General features: G+C 39.4%; 1 protein-coding gene across 4 annotated transcripts; it reads left to right on the top strand.

Annotated features, from left to right (window-relative positions):
- The first annotated feature begins 211 nt into the window (after nucleotides 1-211).
- On the top strand, nucleotides 212-20806 carry nfkb2 (nuclear factor of kappa light polypeptide gene enhancer in B-cells 2 (p49/p100)). 4 transcript variants are annotated; one of them, XM_067480520.1, is made up of 25 exons: nucleotides 212-296; nucleotides 1917-2027; nucleotides 6575-6611; nucleotides 8296-8342; nucleotides 8752-8821; nucleotides 10001-10041; nucleotides 11511-11609; nucleotides 12488-12639; nucleotides 13097-13203; nucleotides 13331-13489; nucleotides 13695-13799; nucleotides 14057-14145; nucleotides 15108-15246; nucleotides 15586-15693; nucleotides 16227-16418; nucleotides 16535-16676; nucleotides 16810-16924; nucleotides 17082-17289; nucleotides 17445-17614; nucleotides 18017-18119; nucleotides 18683-18855; nucleotides 19190-19277; nucleotides 19409-19578; nucleotides 19702-19813; nucleotides 19959-20806. In XM_067480520.1, exons 5-25 carry the CDS (start codon nucleotides 8761-8763, stop codon nucleotides 20027-20029), a joined length of 2604 nt encoding a protein of 867 aa, XP_067336621.1. In that variant the 5' UTR covers nucleotides 212-296; nucleotides 1917-2027; nucleotides 6575-6611; nucleotides 8296-8342; nucleotides 8752-8760; the 3' UTR covers nucleotides 20030-20806. The 4 variants fall into 4 exon arrangements, with proteins under 4 accessions (XP_067336621.1, XP_067336592.1, XP_067336603.1 ...); XM_067480491.1 differs by lacking the exon at nucleotides 8296-8342; XM_067480502.1 differs by lacking the exons at nucleotides 212-296; nucleotides 1917-2027; nucleotides 8296-8342 and adding an exon at nucleotides 4822-4961.
- The last annotated feature ends 724 nt before the right edge of the window (nucleotides 20807-21530 follow it).

Below are 21530 nucleotides of genomic sequence, written 5' to 3'. Positions count from 1 at the left end.
TGGGAATTACTTGAGATCCGAAATTTTGGGTCAAAATACAAGTTGGATTAATTTTAATTAATCGTTTCGGTGTTTGATATTTTTTTTAATCCAAACTAATTTTCTGGTAGTTGATAGACTAAAAGTAGAACTAAACAATTACACTTAAAACCGGAGTTGCAGTTACAGTGGATGACCAGCCTCGATTCCGTGTTTTATTTTGGGAATCCTAAACAGGAAGTGGCTATTACTTGTGTTCGTTTTTCTTTCTAGTTTGGGATTGTTGTGTTTGACGGCGAAGCGGCTGCTTCATACAGGTAAAACTCACCTTTTATCCTTTTTTTTTCTAACTATTTTAGCATAATCGAAGATAAATTGCTGCTGATTCAGTGCCAGTGAGATAAACTAACCAAATACTCGATGAACCGCACATACTGAGCTCAGGTACTCAGACTGAAACTTGATTTTAACCCTTCACACCTGCTCAAGGTTGGATATGAACGCCAGGCTGTAAAGTAGCTTAAAATCTGTGTTTCTACCATGTGATTCGACCTTAACAGACTAAGAAAAGAACAAAATGTTTCCCACGGTCGGGATTTAGACGGTTATTCTATGGTTTAGCTTTTTCAGATGTGCACTAACATCAAGCTGAAGTAGTTTAGCAGCTGATTGTTGGGCCACTTTAAAGTTTGACTGGTCTTCGTCCTGAATGTGAACAACGACAGCAAATGTAACTTAAATCAGACTTGAAAAAACGGAAAAAAACAAAGTGAAACAAACAGTGAGATACAATGTGAAGGAAACAGTTTGTGCTGTTTGATCAGATTGTGTAACAGAGTAACTGTAGGATTTCAGGAGTTTATGCAATAATTAGCTTTTTTTGAAATGTTGTAGATCTTGGGTCCTGGGTCACAGTTAAGATGTGATTTATTATTAAAATAATTCCACTTGTATTGTAAAATAAGACATTCTACCTGTCGCTGCAGAGTTAGCTGACCTTAAATAATTTAATTGATGATAACTTTGAATAATTCAACTGAGGTTGAGTCCTAGGGCTTATTTTATTCATAAATTATTATTGTTATTAAATGAAGTTACACAGTTTTATTGATTAGTACCAAAGCTGGCCCTTTTCTGCTTTAAAGATGGACACACTAATCACCCAGCTATTTTAATTTTTAATCCATCAGTGGGTCAAATGTGGAAAACCCAGCCACAGTCATGTTGATCTTGTAGCTTGATTATTTAACCAAACGTATGTTTTTGGCTCGTGCACAAAAACTGAGATGTGTGTCAATTGCCCTCTGAATCAGGACAATATAGACAAAACAAATATTTCAGTGTGCCTAGTTTATTCAGTTGCAAATCCCTTTTTTAAGCCCAATGTGGAAATGGCTGTTTGAACTGAAGAAAGTTCTATCAGACAAAGTGTAGTAACGTCAGCGTCCCAAGAATTAGACGATGCAGATGTTTGACCAGCAACAGTAACAAACTCCGGTAGTTCAGAAGGACTTTGTATGTCAGAGGAACAAAATGCTGGAACAAATGGATGCAGACAGTGGCTCTGAAGCACAGACCTGATGCTGATTTTAATTGCTGATGAACATATACGTGAGGCTGTGAAGGAAATTTTCAGATTCTAGTTTTCAGCTCCTTTGCTGGTTTAATTCAGCAGATGATGGTCAAACAGATGTTGAATGGGTTTGTTTTTATATTGTTTCTACAGAAATGTTGTAAAAACACCGTTATGTTGCCCAACCCTAAAGAGAAGCAACACTCTGTTGTTTGTTTAAGTCTTACTGGCAATTGAGGATTGTCCCTAAACAATCACGAGAAGGAGGAGGAGAGAGGGAGGGAGGGAAATTCCCACTGATGCATTTAGATCTGAATCCATCGCTGAGCTGTGTGTGCAGTGATTAACTATGTGGTGTCTGCAGGAAAATCCCTGGAGGAAAGAGGAACAAGAACAGGAGTTCAGCCTTCATTGCCCTCATCATCATCATCCCTCATCTTCAGTGTTTCTACTGAGACACGGCTGGAGCTCTGAGGTGCGTTTGATTTGTGTGTTTTCTGACGTGTGAAAGTTTTCCGCTAGTGTTTCATTATTGATAATGTTTGAAAAGGTAAATTAAGGGGATTGATAAACCCCGACATGAATCCAGAACTTGGTTTAAGAATTTCCTCTGGCCCACAGAGCTCAGTGACCTACACTGCTGCACTGAGGGACATGTTTCGTCATAAGGAAATATTGTCTCTTTCCAAAATAAATGCCCTGTCACCTTTTACAGCATCTGAAGTGAATTTTCATAAGAACAAGTCAGGTTAAAGTGTGCATGACCTCTGCTTTGTTTGCACTTGTTCTTTAGCTTCTCACAATGCACATCATATTAGATTACATTTGTTCTAGAACCCTTCACTGTCTGGGACAGAGTGCTGTATCAGCAGAAATGTACTGTCCTGACAGCAACAGCAGGAAACGGTAAAACTGACACTCAAACAGTAGAACGAGTGAGCAATGGGTAAAGAGCAGCAACACATCTATCGCATTAATGTGGTGCATTAGAAGTGGATTGTTGGACTGTTAGTGGCTCTTGCGAAGAGGAAAACAGAAATCAGGAAGAAACTGTTCTTGTAGCGTGACGTTTTGGTCCTGGTGGAGCAGGTCAGAATGGACTTGGCATGGCAGTGTAGATGTGAACCATCACTGACTGTGACAGGTTGAGCTGCCTCAGCTGCTGCCGGATCTTCTGCTGTACTTTCTTTGATGAACAGACAATCTGGGGCTGATACTGCATGAGTTGCAAAATGTAGAGAGGATGATAAACTTTAATGTGTCCACACACCACCTGAGTCAGCTCACCTGAGGCCCAGGGTGTTGGACATGGTTGAGAGATAAAAGAGGCAGGGCCCACCCTGGACAGGTCTCCAGTCAATGTCGGGGCCACCAAGAGAGATATACACCTACCTACAGCCAATTTAGAGTTAGCAACTAACCAATTAAGGGTTTACATTGTTTAGTAATTTCATGTTATCATACTGTCCAGCTGAATGTCCTTAAGTCCAACCTATCGGGAAGTTTTACAGTATTAGTAAGGTGTAATCTGGAAATCTGTCGGTTTGTTTACAACCTGTCTGAGAGCTTGAGTGTCTGACATGTCACAGCTCCTGCAGATGTCTCACACAAGACTAGAGTTTTTTTTTTTGTCCTTTCGGCTTATCCCGTGAGTTCAGGGTTGCCACAGCGGATCATTGTCCGCGTGTTGATTTGGCACAGTTTTTACGCCAGATGCCCTTCCTGACGCAACCCTCCCATATTTCTACCGGGCTTGGACCGGCATTGCAGAACTGGGGAGGAGAATGGGCTGTTGGGGCTTTAGTGTCTTGCCCAGAGACTCTCACAAAACTAGAGTATTTATAAGAAATCAGAACGGTCCCTTTTTAAAAGAGCAACTTAAAGCAGGAATACACAAGTCGGCACTAGAGCCCTGTTATTGTCCAGCTGATCCAGCACAACCCTGATCTTCCAGCTTTTCATTGACTGAACACACCTGATGCAGGTAATCAGCGGTGGGTAGTGCAGGATTAGGCTTTAGAGGACTGGAGTTGACCATCCCTGCACTGGTGTGGAACTGTATCAATCCACTAAGCTCCACCCAGTCCTTCCTCTCACTTCTCCACTGCACAGACCTTCAGTTATCAGTCATTATCAATTCACAATAAATGAAAAGCTGCAGAACATTCTAAACAAAAGCTGCAGAATTGTCTGATCAAGCAGAAATTGTTATTCTCTGATTGGTCAGAAGATTGAGGCTCAGTCAACAGCACCTCTTCACAATAAGCTAAGTTAGGGAGCATTTAAATTAACATAGTACATAGTAGAACATAGTAAACAGAACCTACTGTGGCTTTATGACAACCTGAAAATGTGGTCTCGATTGACCTGCAGTGATTTAACATCTCACCTCACTGCAGTGATGTACAGGTGCAACGTCTGATCACTTGTAACCTTAGAGGTGAAACAGACTGAAACTAACTCCTGTTCTGTAATGTGTAGTTGGGGCTTATTTCACAGGGAAGTTACCTGCAGCTGTTTACCTTATGTAATATATAATTTAAACATCTTAAAAATGATCATTGTTAACCAGGTGTGTTAGGCTTTTATTAGTTTCTTTCCCGAAGCCAGGGGATATTTAAAATCCCCATAAACGGCACAGAGTAAATCTACACACTCTGATATAAATGTCCAGGTATGAAACAGAATTTTGACTTTTTGAATTTTAAATTGAGAATTAAAAAATTATTCTGTTACTCTACAAAACCACAGCTTCTGTATGAAATGGCTGCTGTTGTCACAGCTCATTTAGTATAGGCTGATTCAGAGTCTAATTTTAGATTGCTTTACTGAATTACTTTTATATTCATTATGTATCAGATAAAATGTGGGGGAAAATCTGTTGAAACAAAGGGTTAAATAGGGCTTTATCAAAGTTAGGTCTTCTCGTTGAAAGATGTTCTAGGGAAGTTTGAAGCAGAGGAGGATATTAGAATAAAACATCTCATCAGTCAGGTTAATAGAAAACTGTTGCTGTCCTGTTTCAGAGAAATACAAAAGTAAAATCACCTCTGTGGATTCCTGCAGACACCAGAGGACACAGAAATACCCAGGGTACAAATTTCCCCCTTGGGTTTCCTCTGTTTTGGCGGCCTCTCTCTTTACTGTACCTGCTGTGGCTTTATGTTAACAAAGACTGCCTCTGCTGTAATATGATTGGCTGTCCTAAATAGGGGGGGTTGTCCCATTGTCAAGGGACGTGGTTGAAGTCTGGTAAAGTAGACGATTGAGCTCGAATTTGAGTCAGATTCTGCTGTGAGGCATGTTCCAGAGCTGAGAAGCAACAGGAAGTGAAAGTGACAAACCAAAAAGACAAAAAAACAGAGAGAGGAGGACAAGAGAGTTCCGAGGACAGAATATGAACCATCAGGTCAGTTTGAGTCTGTATTTGTCTACTTAAAGAGGTTCATTCGTGTTTGTGCTTTAATTCTGCTGCATTTTAGCTTTCTGCTTGTTTCTTGTTGACAATGTTTGTTACAAGCTGAGCGTGAGTGTTTTATTAAACAATATATTTTCTCAGTTCACTAATTTCGGGTTTGCCCAGGAAATCTACCATATATCCTTACATACGCAGACAACACAAGGATTTGTTTAACTCGATCCTCTGGTGGCAGGTGCCTACATCACTCTGATGCGATTCAGGCTGTTTCAAACTGTTTTATATTTGATTAATATTTTATAATTATTTCTCACAGCAATCACTCAGTCAGACTGTCAGCAATACATCTTAAAGATATCATCGAATCCAGTGCATTTCCTTAAGCAATTCTGTTGCTTTAGATATGCAAAGTATATGTTTGAACAAAATGCAAATGGGTGCTGTGTGTGCATGACCTGGCTTATCTATATCTTTATATTCTATGTAATTCTACTTTATTTACATTTTTGCAATATTCACAAATGGGTAAGGGCAGCTTTTATTCTTTACTGTATTCGGTGGCTGAATGTTAGACACTGCACCCAAAACTTTCTGCAAATTAATTTGCACAGCCAATTCCACTGTTGTCCTGTCCATAGTCGAGGTTCAGTAGGGAACCTACTGTTCTGTCAGTAGGTGCATAGATGTGTTCGATATGGTGGTGACATCTAGTGACTGTAGTAATTATGACAAGGCTAACAGTCACTCCTGGTGATGGATCATAGACTACGATCTTTCCCTAAATCAAACAGACGTGTGGCTGCGTGTTTTTATTGTTTATTTTTTTTAACAGTGAAGGTTTAAAGCACTACCACACTTATTTCAACTTCCTTTGATACAGCAATAAAATTCAATCATAACGTTTTAGAAATAATTCTTGTCAGAAATAATAACAGAGTGAAAAAAACTTTGATTGCAGAACACACACCAGGGGATGGTGATGGGGATGTGGTAGTTACCTGGTGGTGGTTGTTGTTGTGACTGGTTACCTGGTATAAGCTTTTACATTACTGACACAGATGACTCTTTATTTCTCTGTCCACTTCATTGCGCGTCTTCTCATTCTCTCTTTAATTTTTCTTCTTCTCTTTCTTGTCTCCGTCTTTTTGGTCTAGTTCTTAAAAGAGCTAGTTTCCTGGTTGTCTTCGTAGGAAACAGTAATGCAGCAGCAGCAGTGCTGACGTCACCGTTGTAGCCCAGCCCCCCTCAGTGCTGGTCTGGGATTCTGGGGGTTTTCCTCAGCTCAGCCACTTCCAGGAAGTGACTGAAAACAGAGAGAGGGGAAAAGAAGGGAGGAGGTAGGGGAGTACATTTTTGCTAACACAGAGACACAGTGACAGAGCAAGGAAATGTTAAAGAAAAGAAGAAGACTGAGAGAAAACGTCAATTGATGTCATATGAAAGTGAAACTGCTGCAGATTTGTTTTTATTTGTTGTTTCCTCCTGAATCTCTGTCTTCATTCTCATCGGATCGGGGCTTTCAGCAGCTCCACAGGGGGTGTTAAAGTGACTCAGGTCAGAAAATATTCACTACACACACTGATGGTTTGTGTGTTTTTCTGCAGGATGACTGAAACTCAGTTTGCCGTCTACGAAAATGAGGTGAGTCCTTTTTTACATTTACATTTCTTATAAATGTATGTTGATAAAACAGAGTGTAATTAATTCTACATGCTGATGAATTGTTTTGGATAGAGGAAAGAGATTCAAAGTAGTTTCTCTTTCCATTAACATTTGCCTTTTCATTGCTACTAACTAAAGCTTCAGTTAGTGAATAGAAGAAATAAATGTTGTTGATTTTTCAAAGCGATTAGTCAGAAATCAGGTTTTTGAGATGCTTCTGTCTTTCAATCTCTAATTAAATCTATAATTGCTAATTAAACTTAGCAAGCTCTGAAACATGAACTTGTTTATTCATGTTATCAACAGCATCAAGTACTTAAGTATTTAAAATACTTGTCATTAACTCAGAGAATCTAATTTCTTACTGCAGCACTGCTATGTAAAGTAAATGAAATATAGTTTAATTGAGGTGGTTGTACTGTAGTGTAGTGTTTTTATTAAAGTACTTACAAAACTCAATACTCAAATAAAATGTATTTCTGCCACCTCTGAATCTATTCCCCCCAATGTTATGTGTCTGAATTAATTTACTATATTTATAAACGTTTAGATTTTCACAGTACAGAGTACAGTCAGTACCTACTGCAGCAAATGGATGTTAAAAGGAGTTTTTACTACTATTAATTAAAGTGTGGATGTCCTGAGTATGTACTAGATGTTAACCATGGGGTGCAAATATTCTTTGGGCCAGAGGAAACAATGGATACAACTAGCATCTGCAAATGTCCTGCAGTCTGGGACAGTGAAAAGAGTCTTACTTCTACAACAGATCAGCAAGCCAATCTTAAAATCTTCCATGAATTAATAAAAAAAAAAACACAAGTTGAAATTTAAAAAAACAAATTGGTGAGACTATTTTGAACATGCTGCAAGACATGTCAGCATCTGAAGTGATCTGCAGGAAGTAAAGGGACTTGCTACGACATGTGTTTGCAATGCTGCACCACATAATTACAGTTTAATATTCTAAAGTTAAGCTCATTTAATATTTGAACAAAGGATAATTTTAATGTTTATTAGCTGCAGGAAGTTGATTTACTTCTTTTCAGTTTAGAAAAATAAATCTATGTTAAAACCTTTAGCTACAATTATTGGCAACAGGAACTGTTGTCAAAACTGAATTTGAGCTCATGAAACTGTGATGCATCATGTAAAAGTTTGTCACACACGGTCAATATAATTATCCTTATATTTAATCTCACATCGTTATCAAATGTCAATCAGAAGCTCATTTTTATTAAAAGCCATTTTATCAGAATGATATGGATACCAAGGGGGGGAAAATTCCCAATTCATGCAGAAAGTTATTGAATGATTTTCATGTGTAACATTAGTGTTTCCTGCTTTGGCTCAGAACTCATATATCCATGAGCAGGTTTTTTTTCATAGCTTAATTTTTGATGTCTGTGTAAACATTTTATTTAAGCTGAAAAACAAATTCTTTGTACATTTTCATAAACTTTCAGATATACGTTTTAATTTAGACAACCTGAAACAAGCTGGAGACAAGGAACAAAACTTAAACATGTGACAAGGTTCAGAAATAATAGAACTTACAGAAACAGACATTAGCAGTAATGGTGTTAGATTCCCCTCATTTAAATGCCTTTGAAGCACAGCAAATTTTTTCTGAACACACTATCTTGTTGACCTTTTATTTCAGCCCATGCAGATATAGTTTCCTCCTATGTATGAATCTAAAGATAACGTGTGAGTATCGTGTGACAATGGGCTCACCTTTTGTTATTAGATAATTTACTCTTTTAGTTTGTGAAAAATATAAAAATGTCAACATATGAAAAACCCAAAGAGATGATTTTGTTTAATAAAAAAATTCAAGATTTTCTTTTCTTTTTTTTTCTTTTTTTGTATATAAGAATTTATTGGATAATCTCAGTGATCAGTTAGTTATTGTGGTACCTCTGATAATTGATCATTAATCATTCCTTCACCACAAACAAAATCAAACCACATCAAAATGCTTCTTTCCTTCTGCTTTCATGGCTCTCGGGGCTTTGTGGAAATCAATGAAGACATTAATTTACTGAGTATTAATTTTTAAGGTGGAATAAATGTAAAAGGTAAATCTCTCAATCTTTTTTTTTTTTTTCTTCTTTAGCTGAATTTGATGCCATTCGACTACATTCCTCCAGTGGACATAAAGACAGAACCTTACATACCTGAGACAGGTACGCAGACTGTTGACTTCACAGTGACATCTTAAGTTTTCCAGTGTAGTGAAGTGTGGTATGACACAGGTAGATTTAAATATGTAATGCCCATCTCACACAGAAAGAAGTCCATCAGCAGCATTTCATGCAGGATTTTTAAAAACTTCTTACATGTTTTTTTAAGCATCTTTTTCTTTTATTAAATGTTCTTTTTTTATTAATTTTAAAGAGCACAAAGGCTAAGCTAAAATATGAGTATATCCAGTCCCAGGATATAATGCCTGCTCTGCTGAATCTGCTTCCATTAGATGAGCCCTAAATAATGACTTTTATACTTGTTATTGTCGTCTCACTGGAAGACCCCAAACCTTCCCTCCACACTGAACAGTACAGGATCCTTTAATTCCTAAATGTTCTGACTTGCCCTTTTTGACTGACACAGAACCAGTTCGGTTCTCATTCTGAGCATTTTTACAGATGCCAGACTGGAAAGGTGATGTAATAACGGGTTGGTACTGAAACCCACACATTTTAGAGTATGCCGAAGCTTCTGTACCTTTTCTTTCCTAGAATGTCTTTTAGCCTTTCTTTGTGTAGTATTTATTGAACCTTACCTTGACAGCTACAATGTGCGTTATAAACTCTTTGCCTTTTCTGTGCAGGCAAACAAAAGACCTTTCAAATACAAAGCTCCGCACTTTATATAAACTACTGACATTGGTGTTCTTGGTCTTAACCTCAAAACCACAGGGACATCCTGATAGTTAAAGCCTTGATGTTTAATATATTCTCTTACACGTGGAATGGACTGAGACATTTTAGACTTTTTACCAGAACCAGACAAATGTGTCCAACATTTTTGATTCTTGACTTTCTCTGTTACGGGAAAACCCGTCCAGTACCTGGAAACCCCAAAATGAATTTTCTAATGTCCTCCTATTATGAGAAACAGACCTTGTCCTGTCCACAACCTGTTAATGTACAGAACCTGGGAAGTTACAGCTACAATTTCGAACCTACTCACAGGGAAAACACCTCGCTCTACCTTTTTACTGCATCTAAAAATTCCTAAAGCTGGTGAAATACTGAAAGTGGCTAGTGAAATTGCGAAACCATGTCATAGTGATTGATGAATTTCAGCAGGTATAGTAAGGGAGTCCGTGCATGTCATTAATTAAACTTGTATTTGTGTTTCAGCTCATGGTCCTTACATTCAAATCATTGAGGAGCCCAAACAGGTGAGAAAAGTATTTTATTTACCTACTGAAATAAGTTGCATATTTGTCAAAATGTCCATGTTTATGCTTACAATATCATATCCAAACCAGTCCAGTTTGCAGAGTTCCAGTCCTCAATTAATTAAATTGTAACTCCGGAGAAGAGTTTTTGTTTTTTCGCAAGAGCATATTTTTAACAGACAAGTTGATGAAGTTTTGCTAAAATCACATACCTAACAGAGAATCATGTTGGTGCACTGCTGCTCTGCCTTTATGCCACAAATTCATTTGACCAAAGTCTACATAGAATTGGACTGACATTCCACAGGCAGTTATGGTCTTGTTGTTCAGTCCACATTTGAGTTTGAATGAGATTTAACAGCAGCCTTAATAAGCTAAAGCAAACAAGGGAACACATTAGAATTATAGGAGCAGCTATAGTTACAGTATCCAGTTTAATACTATGGTACAAAATAGTTTATTATCATAAAAGCATCTCAACTGCTATGCAGTAGTACTATTATACTGTTATACATAGAAACATTTGTGTAACAGAAGTCTAATATGTCTAATCAGCAACAAGGTGCAGGTGTATTATATGACATACAGTAAAAGACTGGACCTTCAAGACAAAGCTCTGTTTACCTAAATACATAAACACAGTAAGTGGTGATTCCCCGTCTTCACACTGATCCACATGTTACTGTAACAGTCACTTCCTTAAATCCAGGGTTTTCCCAACAGTCATTTAACAACATGGCACCGAGCTGACGAGTTAGCAGGAAGTCAGGGAGTTTCTGCTGCTGCCGGTCACATGGCTACGGTGACAAATACAGTCCTCTGACTGCGCGTATGCAAATCAGTTATATTTTCAGTTTATACAAGACTTAGGAAATGGTTTTTGTTTTTGTTTTAAATGAGAAAATCAAGATTCAAAGAGTGGAAGCTCTTCTGTGTTAGTTGTCAGTGTCTAAGATCAACAATGGTTTTGACCTTTTGTTGCTTTTTGTTTGCAAGTTAGCTACTGCTTTATTTTAGAGGGGTAATTGCTAAAACAGTACAGTAGTTAAATGATTGAGGGAAATGCCAGGATTTAAGGTCCTGTCACAAGACTGTCAGTATTAAATTAATTTGGCATTGAGTGTCATCTGAATTACATCAAGTAGCTAAGATGTAAACTGGTTGTTGTTCCCAGTATATTTTTTGTAAATAAAACTATAATTATGAAGATGAAATGTAGGGAAAATATTTCAAAAATATACGGTAACTTAACACACTTGGGAAACAGGAATCAAGAGCGTTAAGAAATTTATAAAAATGTTTGTGTGTGTGTGTGTAGAAATGGCTCATGTTTCTTTACCCAAAAGGAAAAGTAAATGAAGTAAAATAGAAACCAACTTTATTCACTGAGGCCTGACGGTTATCTAACAGACATAGTGCAGATACACACCAACTGCAGAGTAAAGAAATGTGTATTTGTGTGTTCGCAGAGGGGCTTTCGTTTCCGTTATGAGTGTGAGGGTCCGTCCCATGGTGGGCTCCCGGGGGCCTCCAGCGAGAAGAACAGAAGAACGTACCCAACCGTGAAGGTGGGTAACATCCACACGGTTCAAAGGTGCTTCGTGTAAAACTGCTGTAAATGTTTTTTTTATTTTATTTTTTTAAAATCCCTGCGGGAGGTAAACTGTTGAGGTGGGGCTGCACAGGATGATAAAAGAAGGAGCAGGACTTGTACATTTCTGTAAAGCAGCTGGAAAGTGTGGACCTGATTGAGACTTTGTCGCTAGCGTGGCTCCAGAAATCCTACATTTCCCATAATACTCTCTTGTGAGACTTTAAATGTTTTTTTAAATTTATCAACAGCCATATTAACGATTTTATTTAGACACATGCACTGCTTAGATGACATGAGCTGCATATTACTATATTATTATTATTATTATTATTATTATTATTATTAAACAGATTGTAAAACCCACAGTGACAAGTTTGTGTTTAATTTGGTGATTGTTTAGGTAAATTAAATGAATTGCCATTTTCATTTAGCTAAATGTCTCTGCTGCATAAAAACTGTTAATGTCAGTGGTGAAACAAAGCAGAAATAAAACTTCACACAGGTGCAGAAATGTTGCTAGTACCACTGCCAACGTACTGCAGAGTCATACGGCCCCTCACAGTGATCCTGTCCTGAAGAAAAGTATAACAAGGACAGATGTCAGGTCAAATTTACTACACAGTCAAACTGGGCTTCAGCATCTCTGCTGCCCACATGACGATCGAGCTGCAGATCTTTGCAACGCTTTAAAAATATTTTAAACCATTACACTCATATGTACAAATTTACTTGGAATTATTTCTCTTACTGTAAAACACTTGTGTGAAAAAATTGGTGTCTGCTCATATTAAACCAGTTAATTGTTGGACACAGTTTTTTTTTTTAAAGAAATGTTTAATCCCTGTGTTTCAGATTAACAACTTCGCTGGTCATGCCCGGGTGGAGGTCCAGCTGGTGACCCACAGCGATCCTCCTCGCGTCCACGCTCACAGTCTGGTGGGACGTCACTGCACCGACAAAGGCACCTGCGTGCTGGACGTGGGCCCCAACGACCTCACGGCATCGTCAGTATCCAGTTCCCTTAGTGCACCTTCACTTTAGGCTGAAACATTAAACACAAAAGTAAACAGGGACAGAGTCAAGGAGGAGAGCTGGAAAGTTCTCAGATTTTTATCCATCATGTGTCTTATTCTGATGAACAGTGACATTAGTGAGAGAGAAAGTACAAACAGGAAGTCAAAATTTTCTTTTATTCAAATATGCGATATATCAAAGGAGGTAATAGCAATAATAATGGGATAAAGAGCTCAGTATAAACTGTAAAGTTTCATTTTCATTTCACACTATTATTTTTTTAGTTTAATATACATTTTAAGAAATGAAATAAAAGGGATTTTTCAGAAATGAGACAAATCTAGAGCATTTAGTATTAAAGTAAAACTTTTGTATTTTTGTTTTTACTACAGTGAAAACTAGAAAATGTGCAGATGAAACGTTATTTTTTTTTGTCACTATCCGCAGGTTCAGTAACCTAGGAATCCTCCATGTGACCAAAAAAGGTGTCGCAGACATTTTGTACAGGAGACTGAGAGATGAAAAGATAAGACTCTTGAACAGATCCTTCACAGGTAAAGACACCTTGACCTCCACCCCAAACTAACACACACACACCCCGCCATCTGTGACAAACCTGTGTCAAAGTTGTTATGAGGCTTCAGGTGTGTGTCCCACAATGTGCCGTTTCTGTCTCTTTAGATGGGGAAGAACAAGCGTGTCACAAAGAGGCCAAGGAGCTGGGGAAGGTCATGGATCTGAACATAGTCAGGTTAAAGTTTACAGCCTACCTGCAGGACAGCAACGGAGGATTCACCAGAGCGCTGAAACCAGTCATCTCCAACCCCATCTACGACAGCAGTGAGTCCAAGGCTCCACATTTTACTGCTGAAGGGAAAATGTCATAGAAAGGTTCCAGAATTACCTCCGCAGTTAATTTTTCTACTCACCACAGTCTTTAACGAGCTAATCAGACTGAGCAGATGAGGCTGTAGTCACAATTCTGTAAAAAAAATTTTTTACTTGCTCCATATCCTCACTGATCCTGTTTGTGTTTCGCCTGCAGAATCTCCAAACGCCTCCAACCTGAAAATCTCCAGGATGGATAAAACCTGTGGCACAGTGCTCGGAGGAGACGAGATCTTCCTGCTGTGTGACAAAGTTCAGAAAGGTAAAAACATCAGAAGTTTTCTGAGACTTTTTGAGCTGACTGTTTAGGTTTTTACAAACTTCCCACAAATCCACCACAGTTAAGACAAAATCATATGTAACCCTCAATAATTGAAGCTACTTTTGCTACTAAATCCTCATTCTCATAAATTCCACTGTAATCTGTGTCCTCTGATTTAAGTAAAAAAACTAATGAAAATAAATGACTGTCTTTTAAACGAAAAAGATCCCATCATGCCTCTGTGCTGCACATTACAGATGACATTGAGATCCGCTTTTACGAGGAAGACGACGAAGGAGGCTGGGAGGCATTTGGTGACTTCTCACCTACAGACGTTCACAAACAGGTACAGACAGAGTGTGTGTGTGTGTGTGTTTTGAAACCACAACAACTAGAAGAGTGGAGAAAAACAGCAGCTTGTCTTTTATTTGAAACGGGGGAATTCCTGCAAACTGCCTGCTTTTGCTGAAACACACCACTGAGCAACTGAAGGTTTACTGCCTGGCTCATGGGCTCTAACATTAATACAAACCATGCACAAAAAATGTCTGAGGACTCTGTCATCCAGGTCACGCTTCTCCCAGAAGAGCTGTTCAGTGGCAAATTAATTTGTTTTTTTCAGCTGAAAGGTTCTATCAGTTCTGACCAGTTTGTTGAAGTGTTGACACTTTCCAGGTTTTATCTGTGTTGTTGTCACATGAGTTACTATGTACGACTGTGGCGCCGTCTCAGGAGCGATGAAAGAACTGCATTGTTAGTCTTTGTGTCTGCATCTTTGAGCCCGTTGGTCAGAACTAAAGAAGCCTTTTGTGTGAGAGGAGACACTGAGCAGCACAGTTATCTCACACAGGAAACAAGGGCAGAGCTACAGACTGTTTTAAACTAAACACCTGACTCCGCTTCAAATACAGAAGCTCCTATTTGTTTTGTACTTTCACAATAACATAAAGTTAGTCAGTGCATGTTTTGAGAATCCACTAATCATACAATTTTTATGAAAATAAACTCTAGAAATTTTAATTAACAAATTTTAGAGAATTATATCTGAGATCTAAGAACTGATGTTATTTCACAATAAATGTTAAATTGAGTGAAACTTTCAACTTCATCTTTGCAAAGGTAAATACTTAATGAACAATAACCAGATGCAGCTAAAAATGTAGGTAATTTGTCAAAGGACAACAGATTTTCGGACAACAGGACTGACACCAAGCTGAGACCAGTATTTAATGAAATTAATCACATTTTTGTGCAAAGGAATAGCCAAAAACTTAAAACCATGGTTAAGAGTGTTTTCTCTCTCCTCAGTACGCCATCGTGTTCAAAACGCCAGCGTATCACCGGATAGAGATCGAGCGGCCCGTTACAGTCTTCCTGCAGCTGAAGAGGAAGAAGGCTGGGGACTGCAGCGACCCAAAACAATTCACCTACATACCACAGGTCCCAGGTCAGCCTCTGCTCTGGGAAACACCCCAAAGTGTTAATGTAAAATGTGGAACAAACAGAGTATTTACTGAGGTGCTGCCTGTATTGTAAATCCCCAGGAAGGTGATTTGTTGTCAGGGTTGTAGGTTGCAGTTTTGGGGTTTCCCTCAGTGGAAAACATTGGCATGCACCAAGTTTCACTGTTCACTTACTCATCCAGACACTCGTTATGCAGCAGAATAACATTTAGGCCAAGACAACATGTCATTCTGTAAAACTGGATCCTGTCTTCCCCCTTTTACCGTTATCACGTTAAAGTTTCCAATCTTTGTTTTCACCTCCTCTTCTCATCACCCCGCAGACAAAGAGGAGGTGCTGAGGAAGAAGCAGAAGCCGCTGCCTCACTATGAGTCCTGGAGAGGAGGAGGAGGAGGAAGAGGTGGAGGAGCTGGGGGTTTTGGAGGAGGAGGTAAAGGAATTTAACAGAGGGCATTGAGAGCCGCCACAGCTTCCCTCATACACAAACATGCAGTCCTACAGAAGAATGTGTGTTTAATGTGGTTTAGTCATTAAAATATGACAGTGATTCATCTGCAGATGAGGCTGGAAAACTAAAGGATCAAGTTTCCATTTGAAATTTCCTGCACTCAGTGTAAATTAAAGTAGATCATTTGGAACATATATATTACAACAAAGCTAAAAAATGTTCTTCTTGCCACTTAAAGTTGTTCTGTTGTGTGCAGTCATGCTTTAGTTAAGTGAGGGAATGCTGTAGACTGGAATGAGTTCCTTGCCTTTTTAAACCTTGCTCTGTTTAAAATCATGCTTTAGCTATTTCAGTTTTTTTAAATGTATTTTATATTTCAATAATTTGGAATTATGGTTAAATCTGATTGGATTCATTTTGAAAGGTAAAATAAACAGCAGCTGGTTGTGGGATCTGCCCATATCTCAGTCACTCTGGGGAAACTAGTTCACCGTGGACTTTTTTTGCATGTGCAGGATTTCCGTTCAACCAGCAGATGAACGGAGGAGGAACGGGAGTTTTCTACACTGGAGGCTTCACAGGCTTTGGAGGAGGAGGTGGAGGCGGCGCTCAAATGTCCAGTGAGTCCACACCTCAGACAAATAGACAGACTGCAGGACAGACACGACAGACAGGATCACCACTACAACAGCAGCTCTTTCAAATGGGTAAACGACCAAACTAACATTGTCTGAATTTGTGGTTCTGTCTCTTTGCTGATGATGTGACTCTGCTTATTCGTAAGCTGATTATTATTTTATCAATGCTCTTCTTCTGTTTCTAGCTGCAGCCCTCCATAGCAGAGCCTCTCAGAACGCTAGACAGACTGCTGCTGCCCTGCTGCAGTACTGCAGCACTGGGGACGCACGGGTCCTCCTAGCAATCCAGAGACACCTCTGTGGTGTCCAGGACAGCAACGGAGACACGTGAGTTTTTTGACCTAACTGAAGTAGCACTTCTTTTTCCAGTAAGCAAGTTGAGACCATTTTCACTCATGTTGTCATTAGTTTTCAGTCAAAGATGATTTGTTGATTTGAAATTGTGGATTTCTTCTCACAGTCCTTTACACCTGGCCATCATTCATCAACAGACAGGTGTAATCCAGCAACTGATCCACACTTTGCTCAGCAGCCAGCAGCAAAACATCCTCAACACAGTGAACCACCTCCAACAGGTAAAATATATCTAACCTATGGAAACCAAGGACCACCTCTCACAGTTGCTTTCAATAGACAGAAAAGTCCAAGCTAATCTGCCCCTTTATACATTAACAGGCCCAAAAAAAAAACACTAGCTAACCCATCTAACCCTACCTCCTCTGGTCCCTGCAGACTCCTCTCCACCTGGCTGTGATCACCCGGCAGGTGAAGATGGTGGAGGCGTTGCTGAGGGCGGGGGCTGACCCTGGTCTGCCGGACAAAGATGGACGCAGCCCTGTCCACCTGGCAGCGCTGGCTGGGGACAGCAGCATGCTCAAACTGCTACTGGCACACCTGGGAGAACACCACAGCCACCTGGTGAACACCGCTGACTACCACGGTGAGAGGACACCCAGTGTCTGTCTGGGATGTTTGACGAGTCACTGTACTGTAAAATAACATACAAGTGGAATCCAAGATGTCAAAATCCATTCATTATTATTTTATAAAGGAAACATTTGTGGCTAAAAAAACCTTTGTTCTCATTACTGTCAGGTCTTCACCCGCTCCACCTGGCAGTGAGAAGAGATGGTGAGCGCTGCCTCCGCCTACTGGTTGAGAGCGGCGCCAAGATCAATGCACCTGAGCTGAAGAGTGGGAGCACAGCGCTCCACCTGGCCATCAGAGAGGACCTGTTTAAGGTTGCCTGCATGCTCATCACAGAGGTACACACACAACGTTAAAGCTAATTCTACTCGTGATTTTATCTTTGTGCACTGGCACAGATAAAAGAATGAATTTGAGGAAATTTTCCCAACTAACTTAAATAGTGTCGAAATGTCAGTAAAGTACAAGTGCTACTCTTAAGAATACATTTGAAAGCTGTTGTTCCTTTTCAAACAAGAATTCTCGCAAACGAAAAAAACTAAACCACACTAGGGACTCGAAAACTTTGCTGATTAACAAATTAACTGAAAGAAAGACTAAACATTTCCTAGTGCCAGCTTCTCACATGCTTATTACTTTAGTCATGTTAAAAAGGTAATTACTGTTTTACTACTGTGTATTTAGAGCTTTTGGTATTTTATTTGACTGTCCTTCAAACCTTAATGTGTGTGTGATTGCAGCTGAAGGCAGACATCAACGCCTGCACCTTTGGAGGAAACACACCGCTCCACCTGGCTGCCAGTTTGGGCTCCCCAACTCTCTGCTCCATGCTTATTGCTGCAGGTCAGACACAAGACACACACACAGACATGTACATTCTGGGGGTCTGAGGGGCATTTTTAGTAAGTGGCTTAACAGATGAGTAATGCTGGAATGCAATCATGGATCAAGTTACCTCGTTATGTCTATGCACTCTTGTGGTTGTTGACTAGAATACATGAATCAATACCAGGAACAATGATCGGCACATTTCCCATCAGCTACGTAGAAGGGGAGCAGGGTATAGGAGTAGAAGGGGGAGGGGAGGGGAGGGGAGGGGAGGGGAGGGGAGGGTAGGGGAGGGGAGGGGGGAGGAAACACGAGTATCTCAGGAAGGAATTAACACATTAGTGCATCACTAATTACACATCAGTAATGAAATATACCTGAGTAAGTGCTTTTAATTTGGAAACCAAATATATTTTGCAGATAATCATTTTGAATGCAGGACTGAGTATTTCTGTTTGTAAAGATGAAGTTAAGTAAATAAGTTTAGTAAAGTACTTTTGAAGACATAATGTAGAGTAAAAAGTAGCGACCAGGAGCTTTAATCAAGTGACAAATACCTAAATGAGATGTTTTTCCAGGTGCTGATAAGAACATGGAGAATGACGAACCGCTTTTCAGCAGCTCCTCCTCAGATGAAGACGAACCCGCCAGAGACGAGGTTAAAGAGCAAGAGGCTGGTGCGTCACGGCCTGTCAACCCTCGCAAGAGACGTGCAGGACACACAGCTTTGGACCTTGCCAAGTGCCTGAAGGTACCGTGCACAGGACAGACTGGATTCAGAGTTAAACTGTGTGTTGATGTGAAGTGGGTTCAAGTGCAACACCACTGAACTACCCCCCCCCCAAAAAAAACAGTTAAATATCAATGGGCACGGTTAGTGGATCCTTAGAAGATCCCAGTCAGATCTTTCAGCTGTAAGGAAGTTAATCTTTCCACGTGACAGTGAAATGTAGCAGGTTTGAGATTTTTCTGTTTAGTTAAGTTAATGTGCTACAGTTTCAAACCTCTTTGCTTGAGAGAACAAACACACATCAAATGTCAGATTATCCTAACAAAGCCCACACCTGTTCTCATTGTCTCCTCAGGTGAGGAAACTGTTAAACTCCAGTCGGAGTCCGAAGTCGAGTCGTCACAGCAAGAAGATGAAAGAAGGAGGCAGCAGCAGCAGTGAAGGTTTGCTTCTTCTTATCGCTGATGACTTTAAAGGCTATGAAGCGGTCGCTCGGTTCCTCGTTTCACCTTTTCTAATTCACCCCTCTGGTTAAGGCCAGGCCAATAATATGACACTTGGGTCTATGTTGCAGCGGTGGAGAGCTCCGTGCTTGACGAAGACACCCTGTCCCGGCTGGTGGAGGTGCTAAGCAACGGAGACATTCCCTGGAAGAAGTTGGCAGAGAAGCTGGGCATGATGACGCTGACTCACTTTTACCAGGACAGTCCGGTGCCCTGTCACCACCTCCTGCAGCACTACAAGGTAATTTTCCATTCATTCTCCCAAATAAACTAGAGTAGAAAAATGTCTAATACTAGTACTCTTCCGTTACATTACACACTACCTTACCTGTGATGTCTCTGACCTCCCTGCGTCTGTATGCAGCTGGGTGGAGGTCCAGTCGAAACTCTGGTTGAAGCTCTTCAGTCTCTCGGTCTGACAGAAGGAGTCCGACTCCTCAAAAACGCTGAGCTGCGAGACAACAAACACAGCACAGGTAACACACACACACACACACACACACACACACACACACACACACACACACACTGTTTTTCCAGACAGAGTTTAGTACCAACCTCAGTCTTTCCCTCTAATGTTTCCTCCTTCATCTTGTTTGTTTGTTTGTTTTGTCCAATCAGACGCCACAGTCGACAGTGGCTTCGGCAGCCAGCCAATGGAAGACGAGGAGCCACCTGTGGCCAATCAGTGACAAGCGAGAAGTGAAACTGGACATTGGAGCAGCTTCATAGACCTCCAGGAAGCAGGACTCTGCAGGACTGTACTTTCACAGATATTCAGCAGAGTCGGACTCTAAATGCTGCGTTTCACGCGTGGAGAGGACTGTAAATATCCAATGGATGTTTGGTGATTTGGATTGTCCATCAGATGAACTGGTTCAAATAAAAATTTTAAGGCCCCAGGAAAAAAAAACAAAACAGTTTGGGCACAAATAAAGTTTTCAAAAATAATTTCTGAACCCTGAAGGTGTATCGTAGACCTGTTTTCTTTGAATTTTTAAAAAACCCTGTCCGTTTGAACATTCTACTTCGTAACATTTTTATTAATTTATATTGTGTTTTTCTTCTAATTACTTCTGTGGGTTGTGACCCATCTGAGAGATGATCTGCCCTCCTCCAATTTCACCATATGTCTCTCAACGTTGGTCATAAGTAAACATTTTGAAGATGACAACACAGTTTGTTTTTTGTTTTTTTTTGTTTTTTTTTTTCAAGTGTTACCTGCCAAACAAACCTGTAATTTCTAATTTTCTGTCCACTTTGGAATGTAGCATAGCTTGCCTCTTTTAGCCCGTCCTTTGAGATCATCAGAACAGACTTTACATGATACTCACCTGATTTCTGATTTACTTATACAAAATTTCTGCTTTTCATTCACTACAGATTAGGAGGTCCATTCATGCCAAGAAAAACATGTATACTGTTATAAATGACAAAATATCCCCTGTAAATAAAAAGTTGTTAAATCATCCTGCAATTTATTTATATGCCTGAAAAAAGTTTACAGATTTTATGTCAAAATTAAGAAATGCAAGTCAAACCTGTGACATCAAAATTTGCAGGAGTTATACAAGTACTCAAACTATGACTTAGTCAAAATTAAAAGAGTACGAGTAAGGTAAAAAAGAAAGAAATGAACTCTCTATAGAGATAGTTTCAGCAAAATTGTAACTGAAATAAAAACACTTATTTAATTAATGTCAATTTTTTTGACTTAAAGGTCTTGTTTTAATAGTTGCATAAGTATTAAATATTAATGTAAACCAGTGATTTAAGGGAAAATTGTCAACTCCAATATTATAAAATTATGGCAGGTCTGTCAGAATTTGACAGACATTAATGCAAGTCACTGATGAGATTTTAAGTCAAAAAATGTTGGTTTAATAGACCAAATTAGATTTATTATTTTTGAGACATTGGGTCAAAACTTAAGTGACTTAAGTTAAATCAATGTGATAAAAAAAGTCAAACAGATTTTTACCTCAAACGTATTATTACAGTGCAGGACAGGAAGACTTTGCTTAAGGTTATTGCTGCTAAAGGTTGTTTAACCATTTATTAAAACCGTTTCCATCAATTTTCCAACACAACTGTTTAATGGGTGAAATGTGTTTTATCACATTGAAAATAGTGTTTGTTGATGTTCTACTTTAGTGAAGATCATATCACATTTCAAGACATTATGCAGAAAAC

The sequence above is a fragment of the Channa argus genome, chromosome 1 (assembly GCF_033026475.1).
Source record: "Channa argus isolate prfri chromosome 1, Channa argus male v1.0, whole genome shotgun sequence".
NCBI lineage: Eukaryota > Metazoa > Chordata > Actinopteri > Anabantiformes > Channidae > Channa > Channa argus.
Note: the sequence above shows the minus strand (reverse complement) of the source record. Positions and strands in the feature narration are given on the sequence as shown.